Source organism: Oryzias latipes, chromosome 19 (assembly GCF_053564925.1).
Source record: "Oryzias latipes strain Hd-rR chromosome 19, Olatipes_Hd-rR_3.1".
Classification (NCBI taxonomy): Eukaryota; Metazoa; Chordata; class Actinopteri; order Beloniformes; family Adrianichthyidae; genus Oryzias; species Oryzias latipes.
Genome location: NC_136255.1, coordinates 25211320 through 25227335, shown reverse-complemented (window position 1 = coordinate 25227335; position 16016 = coordinate 25211320). Strand labels below are relative to the sequence as shown.

The following is a 16016-nucleotide window of genomic DNA, read 5'->3' as shown; positions in this document are numbered from 1 at the left end:
TATTGCGATATATAAAAGACTTGGTGTCGTAGAATTCCATCCGGACACAAACCGCAATTAATAATTTCTCCTCCATGAACAATTTTCAAGCGAAGAAAAGGGACACCATCCATACGTTACCATATCCGAGTCCCTGATTTAAAAACCTGTGTAGCCATGCGAGAGTCTTGAACACGGACGCCTGAAATGTGCGAATATGCGTATTTACATAAACGTTTCATTGAACGGGCTCTCCTGAACGCGCATTTTCCTCGGGCGATGTAAACGTAGCATAATGCTGCGTTCACACAGAAGTCGCCTTTATTTGTATGTGCAGCAAAGTCACTGCTTGCCGCTTGTCTAAAAACACGTCTATCCGATCGGTCAAATGCTTAAAGTGATTTATTCGATTTGTTTAATACATCAAGTTGCCTTTAGACTGTTTTCGAACATTTAAGGTAACACTTTATTGCAATTTTCGCCAACTTTTGCGATATGCGTACTGCACAGCTTGATATCGCGATAAATTTGCGATTTATTGTGCAGGCCCGGACTTTCCTAGTAGTCACGTCTCCATGTTTGGGTTCATGACATCATTTAGAAACTCTCCCGGTACGGCGAGCTTCACCGTCTGCTTCTGATTGACAGGCGCTTTCAGCGGTACTTCCGTCTCTATGTGACCCAGTTTGTGATCCAGTCTGAGGAGGGAAAATATAAGAACAAGGATAAATTTAGAGGATCATTTATTTACTGTCTCAATGCAAATGAGAAAAACATCTTAAAGTTTGTATTGGATTCCATCCTCTGCTTATGTCATCGTCACGGGCCAAAGCTGAGTCCGTAATTGGTTGACGCGATGTGTCCTCTTCACCAAAGTTCAGAGTTTATTTTACTCTGGATGTGGAATGTGGCGCTGCTGGACTGCCGCGCCCGACACTCACGTGGACTTAACATTGAAACTGGACGCCTATGATGCGTCGGTGTGAACGCAGCATAAAGCCTCATGCTGCGTTTTTATGAATCGAGTCCATGGAAACAAGTAGCCAAGTCCCTAATATCAGGATATAAGGTATATTTTGTAGTTTAATTAGAGAGGATTTCCAAATTTCCCTATAAAAATGAGCTTTTTCCTTATTAAACATTCACTTATTTTAGTTCAGCTTCATCTGAACAATAAACGACCGAGGTTTTCACAGTCGAAGCGTAATTACTTAGACATTCTGCTAAAAATAGATTACAACAGTAGAATGTAAATATTTCAAGCTTAATAACCTTATGACACCTTGACTTATTTAGTTGGAACTTCCATGTAGCTAAAAATGTTCGTATAATCCATCCCAGTTTTCTAAAGAGCATGATGACATTATTGTTTGGACTTTTTTGAACCTGCTGCTGCGTTTTCTTGAAAATGGGTTTGTTCCAGCTGGTGGCGGCGGCGGCGGCGGGGGTTTCATGTGGGATTGATGGGAAGTCTCTGCTCATCTGTTTCACTCCCACTCTCTGCTGAATCTTCTCTCTTGACCTGAAGACATGGGGTAATTTCCAGCAGCTTGTCGTCCGCATGGCAGGATAAATAAATGAGGACGGCGGCGCCTCAAACATCACTCGCCGCTTTGTGGCTTCACATGAGTTTCACGTGAGGCGATAACAGCGCCACCTATGGCTTCATGGTCGAAAAAAACTGTGAAAAATTAAGTAAATGATTAAAACAAGACCCCACCTTCTGTTCCTGGATTCAAAGAGAACCAGGAAGTACCAGATGCAGTTTCTCAATCAACCACTAGAGGCTGGTGGCAAAAATGATCAACTTCCTGTTGACTGCCCTGTAAAATAAAAGCCTTATTTTAGTTAAATCTGTTTATTTGGGAGTTACCAGATATTATTAAATAGGTTTTATAAGACCTCAAGTTTGCACATTGTAGGCTTTTGCATTTGACACATAAAATTCAATGAACTTGAAGACAATAAAAATTAATCGAAATTTTAAGAATTTATTTAAGAATTTATACTAAATTGTCAAGTCAGACAAACATTTTCAAATGGCAAATTAAACGTCAATTGAGAATTTAATACCACTTAGAATTTGGGTTTTAATTGGGTTTGAAATGATCAGAGGACAATAAAGAAGCTCTTTATTGCTGTTTTAATCCTGCACACTTCATGGTTGCTCTGTTTGCACATCAGTGCGCTTCCATACATCCCACAGATCGGTAATGTGTGCTTTATGCTTTTGAGCATCCTTTAATTCATTCAGGAGAACCTAAAATAAACATGACTTGGAGGCATGTTGTCCTAGCGATTCAGCAAACGTCTGTTCGGTGGTTCCCCAGTGAACCTCTCAATCGCCTGTTTGTTCTCTGTTAACATGAACTGCTTCTGTTCCAGACAGCCGTTTTACCCGTCCTACGGCTGAACCGAAAGTTCTGTTGGGCTCTTTGGCATTTTAAACGTGCAGCCCACTTTCTTCTGTCAGGGGACAACCCTTGGTTGTTAGTGCCGACACCAAGGGTTTGTCTCAGAAGAGGTGCAAAAAAACCAACAGCCCCAGAACGCATCACATAAAGCTTTACATTTCCTTTAGAATTTACTTTTAGAAGTAGTAGTTGATGGTGGGGTCATTGTTGTGTGTGTTAGTGGAGGGTGGGGTAAAGGGTGGGATGGGTTTCTCTCTCTTTATTGATTTATTTATTGTCTGGTTCTATTTTTAATTGTAAAGCGCTTTGAGTTTCTTAAGTATAACAGCGCTTTTTTATAATTAAGGATTGATCGAATCAAATAACCGCCCAACGCCATCCCTGCAGAAAATGCACGCGTGGTGTCCTTATATCGTACTCTAGCTGTGAGTTGCGAGTATTGCAAATGCTGGATGTGCAGGTGAAACGGAAGCTCTGTAGGATGTCTGTAGGATGTCTGAACAAGCGCCACACTGTGTTATTTCCTCATTTCAAACACTTTTGCTTGTTCACTGAGCAGTTTACGCCACTGATATTTTGTACAGACCACTCATGCAGGTTTGCCTGTATCCACCCCGTAACCCGTGTGCTATCCTAGGCACTTTAACATTGGGAGTTGGGTCATCTAGACCCACTAGACAGTGCTCTGAACCTTTTTTCTTCAGTGATCTTCACTGGTGTCCATGGATTACATGAAATCCTCTTCGCCTTTATCCACCTTTGTCATGGTAGGGAGAACACGTCAATGTAAGGATCGGGTCATCTGGACCCCATAGGATAGCACAAGGCTTAAGGTTTAGTCTCTGTATTTCCTGAAGTTCCTTGCAGGACACCAGTTAGGTCCAGCAGCTTCCAGCTTTGTGGCTTCGTTTAGTTTTGTCGTTTCAGTCCAGCTGTCCGTGCCAGGAAACATCTGCGCGGTCAGGTCACTCTGCAGCTCCAACCCCGTCCCGCGCGTCGCGTTCTGCCCGTCCCTCATCTGCCGTATGGTATTTAAGAAAACACAACTGAGGTGAAGGAAGACGAAGACTGAAAAACCGTTTCTACCAACAGTCTGTTAAGTCCATCCATCCCATCCCCACTAGCTGCATTTGCCTCCATTTGACTGCAATAACGTAAATACTATCCATTGAGCCAACATTGTCATTACCTTACTGGAAATGCACATTTTGGGAGTTAATCCTCAGTGTTAGTCTGTAAGTTGCCATTCTTACTTTGCTCAGCCAGCTGTTTGCATGAAGGGAGGAGCGGCTGTCTGTGTTCCACTGAAATCAATGACAGCATCGTTTATTCTGCTTTTTTCTTTTATTTCTCGACTCCCTTCTTATAACGCGTCTCTGTGATATTCGTCTACATACGGAAGACGAGCGGCTTCTTCTGTCCAATCATAAAGCAGTTTGGAAATCTGAAAAAGTTTCATAGAGCCCTTCGGACGTTTGTTCCCTTCTGCCCTCGTCCTGTTAAAGTGCGATGGCTCTGAAATAATGGCGTTAATTTGCTTTCCCTCTGCCAGGAAAAGGACGTTAGTTGATTCTCGCAGACGTGGAAGCTGTGCTTCAGGCTGTCACATGATCCTTTTAGCCTGTTAGCAACAACACAGGGAAACAATAAACTCCAAGGCCACAAGAAACGAGGCAGAGATCAGGGAAGTGCAGTTCATCATCATGACAGAAAGGGAGAAGTTTGCTGCAACATCTTATAATGTCCGTTAAGAATCCTCCTGCTTTGTGAAGCTTTCCGACGCCCGATCGTGCTGGAAACGACGGATTCCTTATGGAACCTGCTGGAAGTCTCACAGATCGTAGACATGTTTATCGCCGGTCATCACTGCACGCGTGCTTAACGCCGCTCCCGTCTGTTTCCCTGTGCTGCAGCTTTGTCGGTGCTGCGGCCGAGCGAGGACCAGGTTCCCGTCCCGCAGAACAAGTCCATGGGCGACATTGAGGAGCTGGCTGCCAGCTATGAACGCAAACTTATCGAGGTAAACACGTTTATCATCTACTGTGTACACAGTCAGTGTTGGATCTCCTTGTTTTATATTTGAACACAAATGAAGTGCAGGACTTTCTAGTGCCCTCAGTTTTAATGGAATTCACTCCTTTTCTTGAATTAAACATGTAATAAACAAGAACTTTTTACAAAGACTATTTATAAATCCACTGTGGGGAGCCGGTTTAGCTCGTGCTGGTTTGCGGCGCCTTCCGTCCGTGAAACCAGGGTTCGACTCCGGGCGGCTCCCTGTTCCCTTCTCTACTTCTGTGCCGGTCCCAAGCCCGGTTACTTTGAGAGGGTTGCGTCAGGAAGGGCATCCGGCGTAAAACATTGCCAAGTTTACCATGCGACTCGTTCGCTGTGGCGACCCCTGATGGGAAAAGCCGAAAGAGAAACATTTATAAATCCACTGTGTTATGATCAAAACTTGGAGGATTGAATGACAAATACATTTGAAATACCTAAATGTTCAAACGCAATGCATTGTGGTCTGTATTCACCAATCTAGTGAGCTTTGATGTACGGTAGGTTTATGCAGAGATCTTTGGGTCATTTCCAAAGACTGGATTATGGATTTGTAGATTCAAACACCTCGCTGTTGCTGAGACCATGGAGTGAGAAGCTCCTGGCCCACCGAGCATATTTTCAACGTCACAAACAAGCTGTTTTTCAAAATAGTATTTTTTGTCTTCTCCTGATACCCAACGATTTGAATAAACAGAACAAAATGTCTTTAGATATGTCCTCCATTATCAGAAAAATGCTCCAAGAACAGGTTAAAGACCTAAAACACTGGGGTGGACGATACTGAGAATGTGGGTATCGGTCCCGATACCAAATAATTACAGGATAATAATACTTTTTGTTTAAATGTTTGATTATAGAAAATTTTGGGAAATATATAATTTTTTCTGTATTACGTGTGTAATAAAACACAAGACAAAGACTTTCGGAAAATAAAAATGTTTGTTAACAAGCTAAACTGAACATGTATCAAATACAGAACTTGTATTTTAGTGATGGCATTATACCAAAATAGTAGGAATGAAACGGTAACTAGTGCAAAGATGCAGTCAGTGTTTATCAGATTGAGCTGTTTTCTGCTCAAATTGGGCTGTTTTTTGTCCAATCTGGCGACAGACAGACACTCCGTAAGTCAATTCAAGGTCGTTACTGAACGTGTTAAAGTAGAACTGCGATGAAAGTATCGATCTCAGTATCAATACTTCACCTTGGTATCAATACTCTGATTGATCTCCTCATCCCTATAAAACGCCATTTTAATAGACGTGGAACTTTAAAATGAGTTTCCTGGCTTTTTTGGGTTACCATGACGACATGAGTTTTGTCTTGTAGGTTTTTACCTTCACAGTTTTGGTTTCTGTTTCGAAGCCCCCCCTTGGGTAATTTTCATTAATACAATTATAAAAAAAATATGAGGACTGAGGAAGACTTTATGTATTCATCAGAGCTTTATTGGAGTTTCTCATTCATCGTCTTTGCTGTTGAACTTTGCTTCTTCCTGCCTCCACAGTGGGCTGATCCTTAACTCCACAGCTGATCCTGTTTATAGAACTTGCTAAGATGAGCGTGATCTTTCCATCTGCATTACTTTCCTTGGCTCATCTGCTGCCGCAGCCGCATTCCCAGCCTTTGTTTGCTTTAGCAGAACAAAGCAGGCTGACGGATTGCAGTGTGAGGCCTCGCTCCTGCCGCTCGCCGGCACTTGTTTAGCGCGCATCTCACCAGGGTCTGTGGGCGGGGCTTCACTCCCGGACCTTCCTAGAATTTAAATGTAGGAGTAATTGTAAAGGACCGGACTTTGAACCAGTCGAGAGCTGTGCTTTATTGATCTGTAACCTGTCACAGCCCCAGCAGGAACCCTCCTCTCAGAAACATCAGATAGCGCTCCGGTGACGAGACACGAGCCTCGGCGCCGCTCGCTGCGTGTAATAGAGGGATTTCCAGTTCTGTTGGAATGACCAGTGAACCGGTGCTTGTGCGTTCTGACAGTTAGAGGGGGGTGGTTGTTCATGAATAATAAATGACATTTTTATTATTTCTATAAAATAAAATAAATAAAAAATCCCCGTCTTTGTTTGCTCGGACTGCCTGGAACTTATTCATGCACATGCATGTGTGGTTCATTTTTAATGAAGTTTATTTTTTCCATTTGCTCAGATGTGAATCTTGATTGGACTTTTACAGCATAGAGCAGGGGGGGGGGGGGGGGGGGGTAGTAGTTCTGGCTTTTTCCCGCCCAGTGAAGCCTCCGTTTGTTTGACATAAATAATTCTGTCCTGTTGAACACAGATGTTGTCTTTGTCGCTGTTAGCGAGTGAGCGGTAGACGTTTTGTCCTTCCTGGTTTTCTGATGTCGGATCTTTGGTGGGGGGTTCCAGTAACCGACTGAAGAATCCGCTCAGCCTCCATCTGCTCACTTTTGTTTAACATCAGACGTTAGAACGGGCCAAAGGAAGCAATACAAAATAGACATGGTAACATATAAACATGTATTTATGGGAATAAAAATGTGATATGTGTAAAAACAATCGTCCAACATCAACATTTTTCTAAAAAGTCTCGCTTAAGCTCAACTACACTATCTGGATAATCTCCGACGTCCCGATTTGAATTCTGTACGGCGAGAACAAAGTCTGGAAAGGAACCATAGACGCTACAGACGCTTCTTCATTGTTTTCACTGAGCAGCACGGTCCGGTCTGGTTTAGAATGGTCCTGACAATTCAGGTGAGCGTCTCCACTCAAAGTTGGACAACGCATGCGGGGTGAAACAATGACAACAACAGCAACAACAACAACAACGACAACAACAAAAACAACAACGGTCATCCAGCCGCTCCTGTTTTCCCCGTTGGCTTTAGGTTCGTCGTAGATACAAAGCATGTAATGTTTGAGAGAAGACGGCGTGCGGCAAAACTTATAGCCAATTATGATCCACGTCAGCGGTCCCCAACCCCCGGGCCGCGGATCGGTACCGGTTCGTGCTTCATTTGGTACCGGGCCACACAGAAAGAATAAATAACTTGCATGACTTACATTTATTCTCTGTTCCATCCGTCTGTGTCACTCTTGACGCAGGCCAAGACGCTCTTCTCTATAAGTTAGCGCTAAAATAAAACCAAGGAGCTAGCAAAATTAGTAAAAAACAAACGTCTTTGGAAAGTTTCTTTGCCAAAGGGGAAAACGCCCAGCCACGAGACAGAAGAGGAGCCCTCGACTCCCCCAAAAAAGCCACATTTAATAGAAAGTACTTCTTTTTTGCACCATGAGTGAGGGAAGAGGAGAGGTGGATGACACCTCAGAATAAAAGCTCGGGGTTTGTCTTTTCACGTCTCTGTTCCTCCTTCATTGTGGTGTTGCTACAATAATCATCCGCCTACATTTTAAAGATCGGTCCGTGAAAACTTTGTGGGACGTCCCCAACATTCTTCACACCACGGACCGCCCGTGGTGTGAAGAATGTTGGGGATCACTGATCTAGAACATGTCACTTTTCTAAATTTGTGAATAGAAAAACAGAATGATGTTGGGATTGTCTTGGAGTTCATCTTTGCTATGTGATGTTTGTAAAAAGCATTTAAAAATGGATCAGAACACGCGTGAAATGGGTCATCGGAGGATCTTGTGTCTGTAGTTTTGCTTTAAAGGCGTCTGCAGTGTTGTAGACTCAGAGACTTTAATAAACACGAGTCGCCCTCGGCTCTCCTGTTTCCACCTCGCCTCAGTCAGAGAGACAAATGCGGCCCGCCAAGTAATTGATTTTAGGAAATGTCACAGCAAGTCTTGTTAGATACATACAGGACTGCCAGAGACAAACAAATATTGAGCAGAGCTGGGCCCGCATTAACCTGGGAAACACACCTGTGTGTGTGGCTCGCTACACGTCTTAATTTAATGTTGCCAAGGTGCCGTATTGACTTTGACTTTGTTCAAATTTGAGGGAAATCTCCAGGCATGCTGTGCTGTTTGCTTGTTGCATCCTCGTCTCTGCGTGTGTCCCGTCGAGCCGCACAGAGAGGCAAAAAATCCTGGAAAACTATCGATGAATGTCATTCAAGAGCTTTGATCTGAGGTCTTCATATTTGGGGGTTTGGGGCTTCGATTCAGACATTTTTGAAACAACGGGAGGTTAAAGGTGAGGCGAATGACTGAATGTAGCTTTCTACACCGATTCCAATGTGGAGGAAAACAACTAAACACAGCATTTTTCTTTTTTTCCCATAGATTTTTAGTGGAAGCTAGAAATCCTATTTGAAAGAAGTTGTGTTTTTATTGACTGCAGACGCGAACCAAACACTTTTGCTGCTCTTCTGACGTCAAAGAAACCAAATATAAGTAGAAATTTTTAAACCTTAGGGACAAAAACACTTTCTGGATCCAGATGAAGAAGAAGAACCTCATCAGGAGGACTTCTTGGCTTTCACACTGGTGATAGATTCACTGTCCAGGCTTTGTTCAGAACAAATCGCATGAGGAATCATCACTTTTTTGCTTTTTCAGCAAAGCATTCTCCTCCTTCACACCCATCTTCCATGAACCTCCTCCTTCCTGGTAGCTCTAAACTCAGCATCAAACCATCTCCATCTGCTGCCCTACATTTATCTTCAGAACATCTACCATGATCTGTTCCTCTGATGGATTCATCCTGATCCATGCTGGTCCCAAAGAGAACCTCAGCATCTTCATCTTCAGCCTGCGCCTCAGCATCTCTAAACCAATAACATAACTGTTCTCACCACCTTTCCTTTTGTTCTCCATGACACACTTTGGTCACACATCACAGCTGAAATCCTCTCTCTGCTGAAAAAACGCCTTTCTCTTAGTCCTCGTAGTCCAGTCCCACCCTGTAGGTCAGCACCACCGATGGGGGTCGTTGTAAACCCGAGCCACGGCCGAAGGTTATTTCAAGATTCACACGACTGATTAGCCTTGGGGTGAGCAAACTTTTGACACAAAGGGTTCTAAGGTTCAACAGAAGGGCAGATGTGTGGAGTGTTTTTGGAAGAAATACAGTGCAATCTGGACTAAAACGCATTTTAATTTGGATGGAAAACTTCTATACATTTATTTTAATACCAAAAATGTGGTAGTGTAGATATTTCTACACTGTGGCCTTTGTTCTCATTTGAGTGCCAAATCCACCAATGGGTTGATGTTCCTCAGGGAAAACCAAAAACTCAGAGAAATGAGGTGTAGGAAATGCTTTGAAAAATGCCTGTCCATCTTGGAAAACACACATGCACGTAGAAAAACATCAACTCTTTCAACGCCACAGGAATACAAAAAAACGTCCTGCTACTAAGCAAAGGTCCATTTAAATCTAGTGCACCATATATGGCACGTGTGTCAAACTTAAGGCCCGGGGGCCAAATGTGGCCCTCCATGTCATTTTATGTGGCCCGCGAGAGCATAAAAGTGTTTAATTTCTTAAAATAAAAAATAAAAATTGGTGTGTATTTATTCATATCTAGGGGAAATCGGACTAGAAATATCGGATTGGGCAACTATACATTAGGACTTAAACACTGTCCATATCAAATGTAACCCTTGTGCTATCCCAGGCACTTTAGCATTGGGAGTTGGGTCATCTAGACCCACTAGACCAGGGGTCACCAACCCTGTGCCCGCGGGCGCACTGGCGCCCTTGTGGCGCCCGCAGGGAATGCACCCAAAAAAAAATCTTCTTTTTTTTTTAATTGAAGCAAATATTCAACAAACAACCACGGCATGTCTGTCAATGACAACAATATCAATTCTGAGATAAAGGTAGACAAAGAAAACCCAAATATGTAAACAAATATAACTTAAAAAATAATCACTAAAAGTAAGGGTCTATTACAAAAGTTTAAATAGAACAAATAAATTACACAATTTCTGGACATTCTTATGATTCATGTAATGTAAAGATTTTGAGAATAGGTTGAGGTGGTTGAGTAATCCATTAATGTGAGGATTAATATTCCTGTCTGTTTTTATTTACATTTATGTTTAAAAAGTTAAAATTAAGTTAAAGTTACAAAGGTTTAAAAGTTTAGCTTTAGTGTGTTCAATAAATATTTATCTTGTTCGGCTGCAACCTAAAGTCTGTTTTGAAATTAGGCTCCCTCTGCAACTGAGTTTGACCCCCCCCCCCCCCCCCCCCGTATTACGAGTCTCGAAAATTCATGCATGTTTTTGTGTGTAAAATGAGCAAATAAAAATAGGGCACACAAAAGGAAGTCCTCAAATTGTGTTGTTTTTTTTTTGTGTGGGGGGGGGGGGGGGGGGGGCTAGGAGGTTTTTAGTGGCGCCCTTCATACCACTTGGTGCCCATGAAATAGCCCTCAGTCTCAAAAAGGTTGGTGAACCCTGCACTAGACAGTGCGTTGAACCTTTTTTCTTCAATGATTTGTGAACGTCACTGGTGTCCATGGATTACTTCATGGTAGGGATAACACGTCAATGGTCATCTTGACCCCATAGGATAGCACAAAGGTTAAAAAGGATTTATGCTAAAGTATAAGCAAACATATGATTTCTATGCAACTGTAATTGTCACTTTAAAAAGTCCTAATCAATAAATAATTAGTTATTTAACATTAAGGAGTAGTTACATTTATTTTTCGTTACATTTAGTTACATGTATAAGTTATATCTGGCCCTTTGAGGACAGCCGCTATGCTGATGTGGCCCTCAGTGAAAATGAGTTTGACGCCCCTGATATGTGGGGAAACCCCAGAAAATAAGGAAAGAGGGAAATTAAAAGATTATTAAGGATCATCAACATAATTTATGGCAGTCTAGCGGGCCAGATAGGCCCCAGGCCGTCTTTTGCCCACCACTGGATTAGCCTCTTTTGCCCACCACTGGATTAGCCTATCTTATACCATGGTCCGGTTGAATACTCGATTCTGATTGGCTGCTGGGTATGCGTTAAAACCTGATAACCGCACGGTGAAAAAAGAAGTTCCGGTCGGCTAGCTTAAATGATTTGTATCACTGCGCCGGCTTCTGTAAAACAACCTTTTGCTTCATCGTCTGGGCAAAAACAAGCGGTAAGCGATTAACTTTCCCTCTGAATTGATGCTTTATTCAACCCATCGGGATGTTCAGCATATATATATCGCCGAATCTTGACTGCAGCGGTGCGCCGCATCACGTAACATATAGTACGCTGTTTATGAGAAAAGTGATCCAAATCGAAAAAAAACAAACAAGAATAAAGTACTAAAACTGATTGAAAAATATTTTTTTTTGTAAATGACCATGGTATAAGCGGGTTAATGGCCTTCGAAGTGTGCGGTTACTACTTTTTAACGCACTTCGCGGAAGCAACCGTCCGACGCGACGGCGTGCGTTAAAAAGTAGTAACCGCACACTTCGTCGGCCATTAACTCTTACCTATCTTACACAACCCTCGGTAGTTTCTCTACAGCACTGGCTCCTGCCGTTCGAAGTCTCCTTTAATAAATTGGTTTGTTTAATCTACTAGTTTAATCTACTAGTTAATTATATAAAAAACCCTCATAAATGCTCATTTGATCTTAATTTTTCTTAATAAGTGTTCTCCGTCATGAGAAAAATGCTACAGGAATGTTAAAAACACCCAAAACAGGATTTTCGTCGAAGTGGGACTTTTAAGATAAAGATTTATTTAGTTGGATACATCACTAAAGAGTATATTTAAAGGTTTTATTTCAAGTCTTTTTAAAAATGGAATTGGTGTTACTGGTTTTACTGAGTTCATCTTTTTATCTGGAAATACATGAATAATAAATGAAGCTTGTAGAATAAAATATGAAGTTGTGTAACTACAACGATAAAGTCAGAAAATCCTAGAAACGTGACACTTCTTAGAGCTGCAGAGTTTGTTCTTCATCTCTTAGTGCTTCTAGTGTCTACAGTAGTGGTGATTTCTTGGTAATAAACAAAAATCCTTTCATACCGTTTTGATGAAACTGCGTACTTTGAGGACCTCTCAAACCCTTTGAACCTGATCCGCCCTGACACGTCAGGTTCAGGTGCAGGTTCTGATAACTTTTTGTGCTGTTGAGTAAATTTGTCCTGACAGATCGGGGGAGCAGGGACATCTATCAAAGTCTTGGAAAGAGTCTGCTGTCTTCTTACTAAACCCTCTGCAGTGAGGGACCGACTCCACGCCTCCCTGATGCCATCTTGTCACATAAAGGAATGAAAACAGAGTAAAGCCCAAAGCCTTGGTTTTAGATTTATTTTGTGACTCCGTCATTTTTCATCATTTGTTTCCAATCTTACCAGCCATGAAACTTAATTTCACCCAACTGACTTGGACATTACATTTCTTGTTTTTTTTTTTATTCTGATCTAAAAGATTTCATTAAATTAGAGAAAAAAAGCTAAAAAATACGGATCCAAATTGATGATATTATACTAAAGTATTTTAACAACCCTGGGAAAATGACAAAAATCTCCCTTTGACATGAGTTGTCATTGTAGGTGCATAGATCTGTTCTCCTACTGTTGGTTCTTTAGTGTTTCCAGCCCTCTGTGGCATTAGGACGTTCTAAACTTTAATCCACAGATCCAACGGCAAATGGCTCATTTGTTGCTCTGTCAAATGTACCGAGAACACACACAGGACCAATAATCCCAAACGTCAGCCACTGCAGTCGGACAAAAATTAGCTCCTTAGCCGGGTGCACAGTTTGCTTCGTCCACAAGACCAGGCAACAGGTGGTACAGTAAAAATGTAAGGTCACCTATGCGTTTACTCACCTGCCACCTAAAAACACACACCCCTAAAAGATGCTCCAGTTAAATAAAAATGACTTGAACAATTAGCCAGCATATTATTGTTCATCCTAAAAGTTATTGAAGTTTTAAACCGGCCAATCAGATGCCTCAATAAAAGTAGGAGGAGCCACATCCAACGTTTGATTGACAGAATTTGTTTTACCGGGTTTCTAATGTGACTTTCAACGAGCTCAGACAGAGTGGTTGCCATAGAAACGACGACTGGGACCAACTCGGACCAGTCCCTGCTTCCTGACGACGTCTGGCTCCAACATGGCGGCAGAAAAAAATGGCGACTGGACTTCCTTTAGTTGGAGCCGGAAGTGAACCATTTTCTGTGGATGACGTCACACACTCCAGTCCTCACATACAGTCAATGGTTCTGACCCCAGTCCTCACTAGAGGAACTGCACTGTTTGTTTGTGACTTCCTGGTTGGTTGGTTGGTAACAGCAGATTTATTTGAACCTGCTTTCATATAAAGTGCCGCTCTTAGGATTTTTTCTTAAGCCTCTCAGCAGATCAGTCTGAAATGAGGAAGCATTAACATTTCTGCATTTCATTCACAGACGTTTCCATTGTCTGTCTGTTATCAGACCAATAGCATAATCCTGTAACCCCCCCACGTGACCCTGATCTGAGTCAGGGGTGGGATTGATGGGGGGGGGGGGCACTTATCAGTGCAAACAGGCGGCTGAAATGTACGCTGCACTTCTCTGAACTTATCAGCTGCCTGATCGCTCACAGACGCCATCGCGCCCCGGCTCCCGTTTAATTACTTCCTTTATCTGTTGGGACTGCAGTGGGAGAAGCATGTGGGTGGGAGGGGGGGTCCTCATTACCTCTGAACGTCACAAACAAAAGTACTTCCTGTTGTAAACTAACAAAATGATTGACATTCATTTTTTTTAATTCCAGCGCTTTATGATAAAAGACGTGGAAAAACCTACTTTTACGCAGATAAAACGCTTAAAAATGTATTTTAAGAGCCGTTGACTTCATTTTGGTGTTTATTTTATGTCCCAGCATGCTTTGCTTCCAGTTATTTCGTAAAATTATGTTTTGGTTTATTTGAAAAATAAACTTTTCCGATTTATTTTTCAACCATGCTAGAAAAATGTGCGATTTTTCACAAGACTGTAGATAACTTTAAACTAAAATCGTGTCAGATTTGGTTAACATAAAAGGGAAACAACGAGAAATTGAGAATTGATTTTATTGTATTTCGCCAAACAATTGGCTGCAGTCGCAGTTCGTCTTCCCTTCGAAATCCAACTCCTGAGGCTGAAAGTAATTCATGAAGCCCCGTTTTTTAAAAGTGACCCAAGTTCGATGAAAATCAAATTTGTGACATAGAAAATTTCTAATGAACTCCTGCCGCTCTGCAGAAACTATGTCCTAGGTTTTGGCTAAAAAAAAACAATGTAATCCTAATAAAACAACCATTGGAAACATTTTGAAAATAGACCAAAATATGATTTAAGTTGCAGCCTCTCCTCTCTACGACCCTCCCCCCGGGTCTGGACGACCCAAAAGCTCACGGCGCCCAAACGAGTCCATGTGACTTAAATAAAACTGCCCCCCCAAAGTGCTGTTGTCTGTTAAACTGACAATAAGATAAAGGAGAAATAGGTAGAAGCTGGAGTTATGATCAGGAATTCCCCCGTTGATCCAAACTAATCAATTATCCATAAACAACATCAAGAACAAGAGCTGCAATTACCCGCTCCCAACTGACACACGTTAACAAGACAAGCTGAGATGTTTACTCAGGTCTGCCGCCTCCCCACCGTCATGATGAAACCTAAATGCTGCACAGTCCTCTCAAAAAGATGCAGGTAAAATCTGCTTTGAAGGGCCCACCTGCACGGGTGTCCCATGTTCCCTCCCTGGACTCATTTGTGCGCCGAGAGACTCCGTGCAAAGACGCCTGAATCGAGATTAGGACCGAAAGCCTCCTTCTCCCTTTGACTCTAATGTGCTAATAAATCAGTCGGTGGTTCGGTTACAGTTTGCCGGCTTTTCATTTATCTTCGGATGAATCATTGAAGACTCACCGCACAGGAAAATCACCAAACCAGTATTAAAACTTAATGTTCCGACTGCGCAGCTTAAATGTGTGCATGCATGTTAAAGTGGCAGTGCCCTCTTCTCTTAGCCTTAATTATGCAGTGGAGCTCGGATGGGAAATAACTGCTGCAGCCATAAATGCGGCCGGCCAAGTCTGTTAAGAGCCTGACTTCATTTACTGTTCAGGGTTTGTCGGAGGCGAAACAGATGCTCAATTAGACTCATTTCAGCAAACAACAACGACCGAAACATCTGTATTTCTAGAATTTGCTCTAGAGTGACCATGGAGACCAAAGGTAAACTGAAGGACCATGGAATAACATTTTTAGATTGTTTACGAAGCATTTCAGGTTTATAATGGGGTTTTCAATAATATGCTGTTTTAAATACATTGAAAATGCCTATTTCATGTTTTTCTTACGCCTTTCAGAGTAAACTGTGTCCATCATTATCATTATATTAATGCTAATTTGGGTTCTTCAGTGTGTATTTGCATCGATAGGCGTCAAGGTTACCTTTCTTCCTATTTCTCAGGTGTTACATAATACTTATTAGTCCTATAGTGTTAATAAAAGAAAATTGCTGATAATCCCAGTGAAAAAAAATCACTTAAAGAGAACTTTAGCTTCCACCAAATTCTTTCTTGCGTAAAAAAACCCCCAACCTAAAATCCGAACTTTGTCATCACTGCCATTTAGGATGACTAAAACTCGGTTGCTCTATAAATGGATCGGTGACGTTCTTCTGAC

At 42.0% G+C, this 16016-nt stretch overlaps 1 protein-coding gene across 2 annotated transcripts in view; it reads left to right on the top strand.

The window, feature by feature from the left end:
* Nucleotides 1-16016, top strand: part of snx29 (sorting nexin 29) — a 154263-nt gene that overhangs the window by 64425 nt on the left and 73822 nt on the right. For both annotated transcript variants that reach the window (XM_023949208.2, XM_078937480.1), the window contains exon 15: nt 4307-4413. In XM_023949208.2, coding sequence (XP_023804976.1) covers nt 4307-4413 — 107 coding nt within the window. The remainder of the gene's footprint in view (nt 1-4306; nt 4414-16016) is intronic.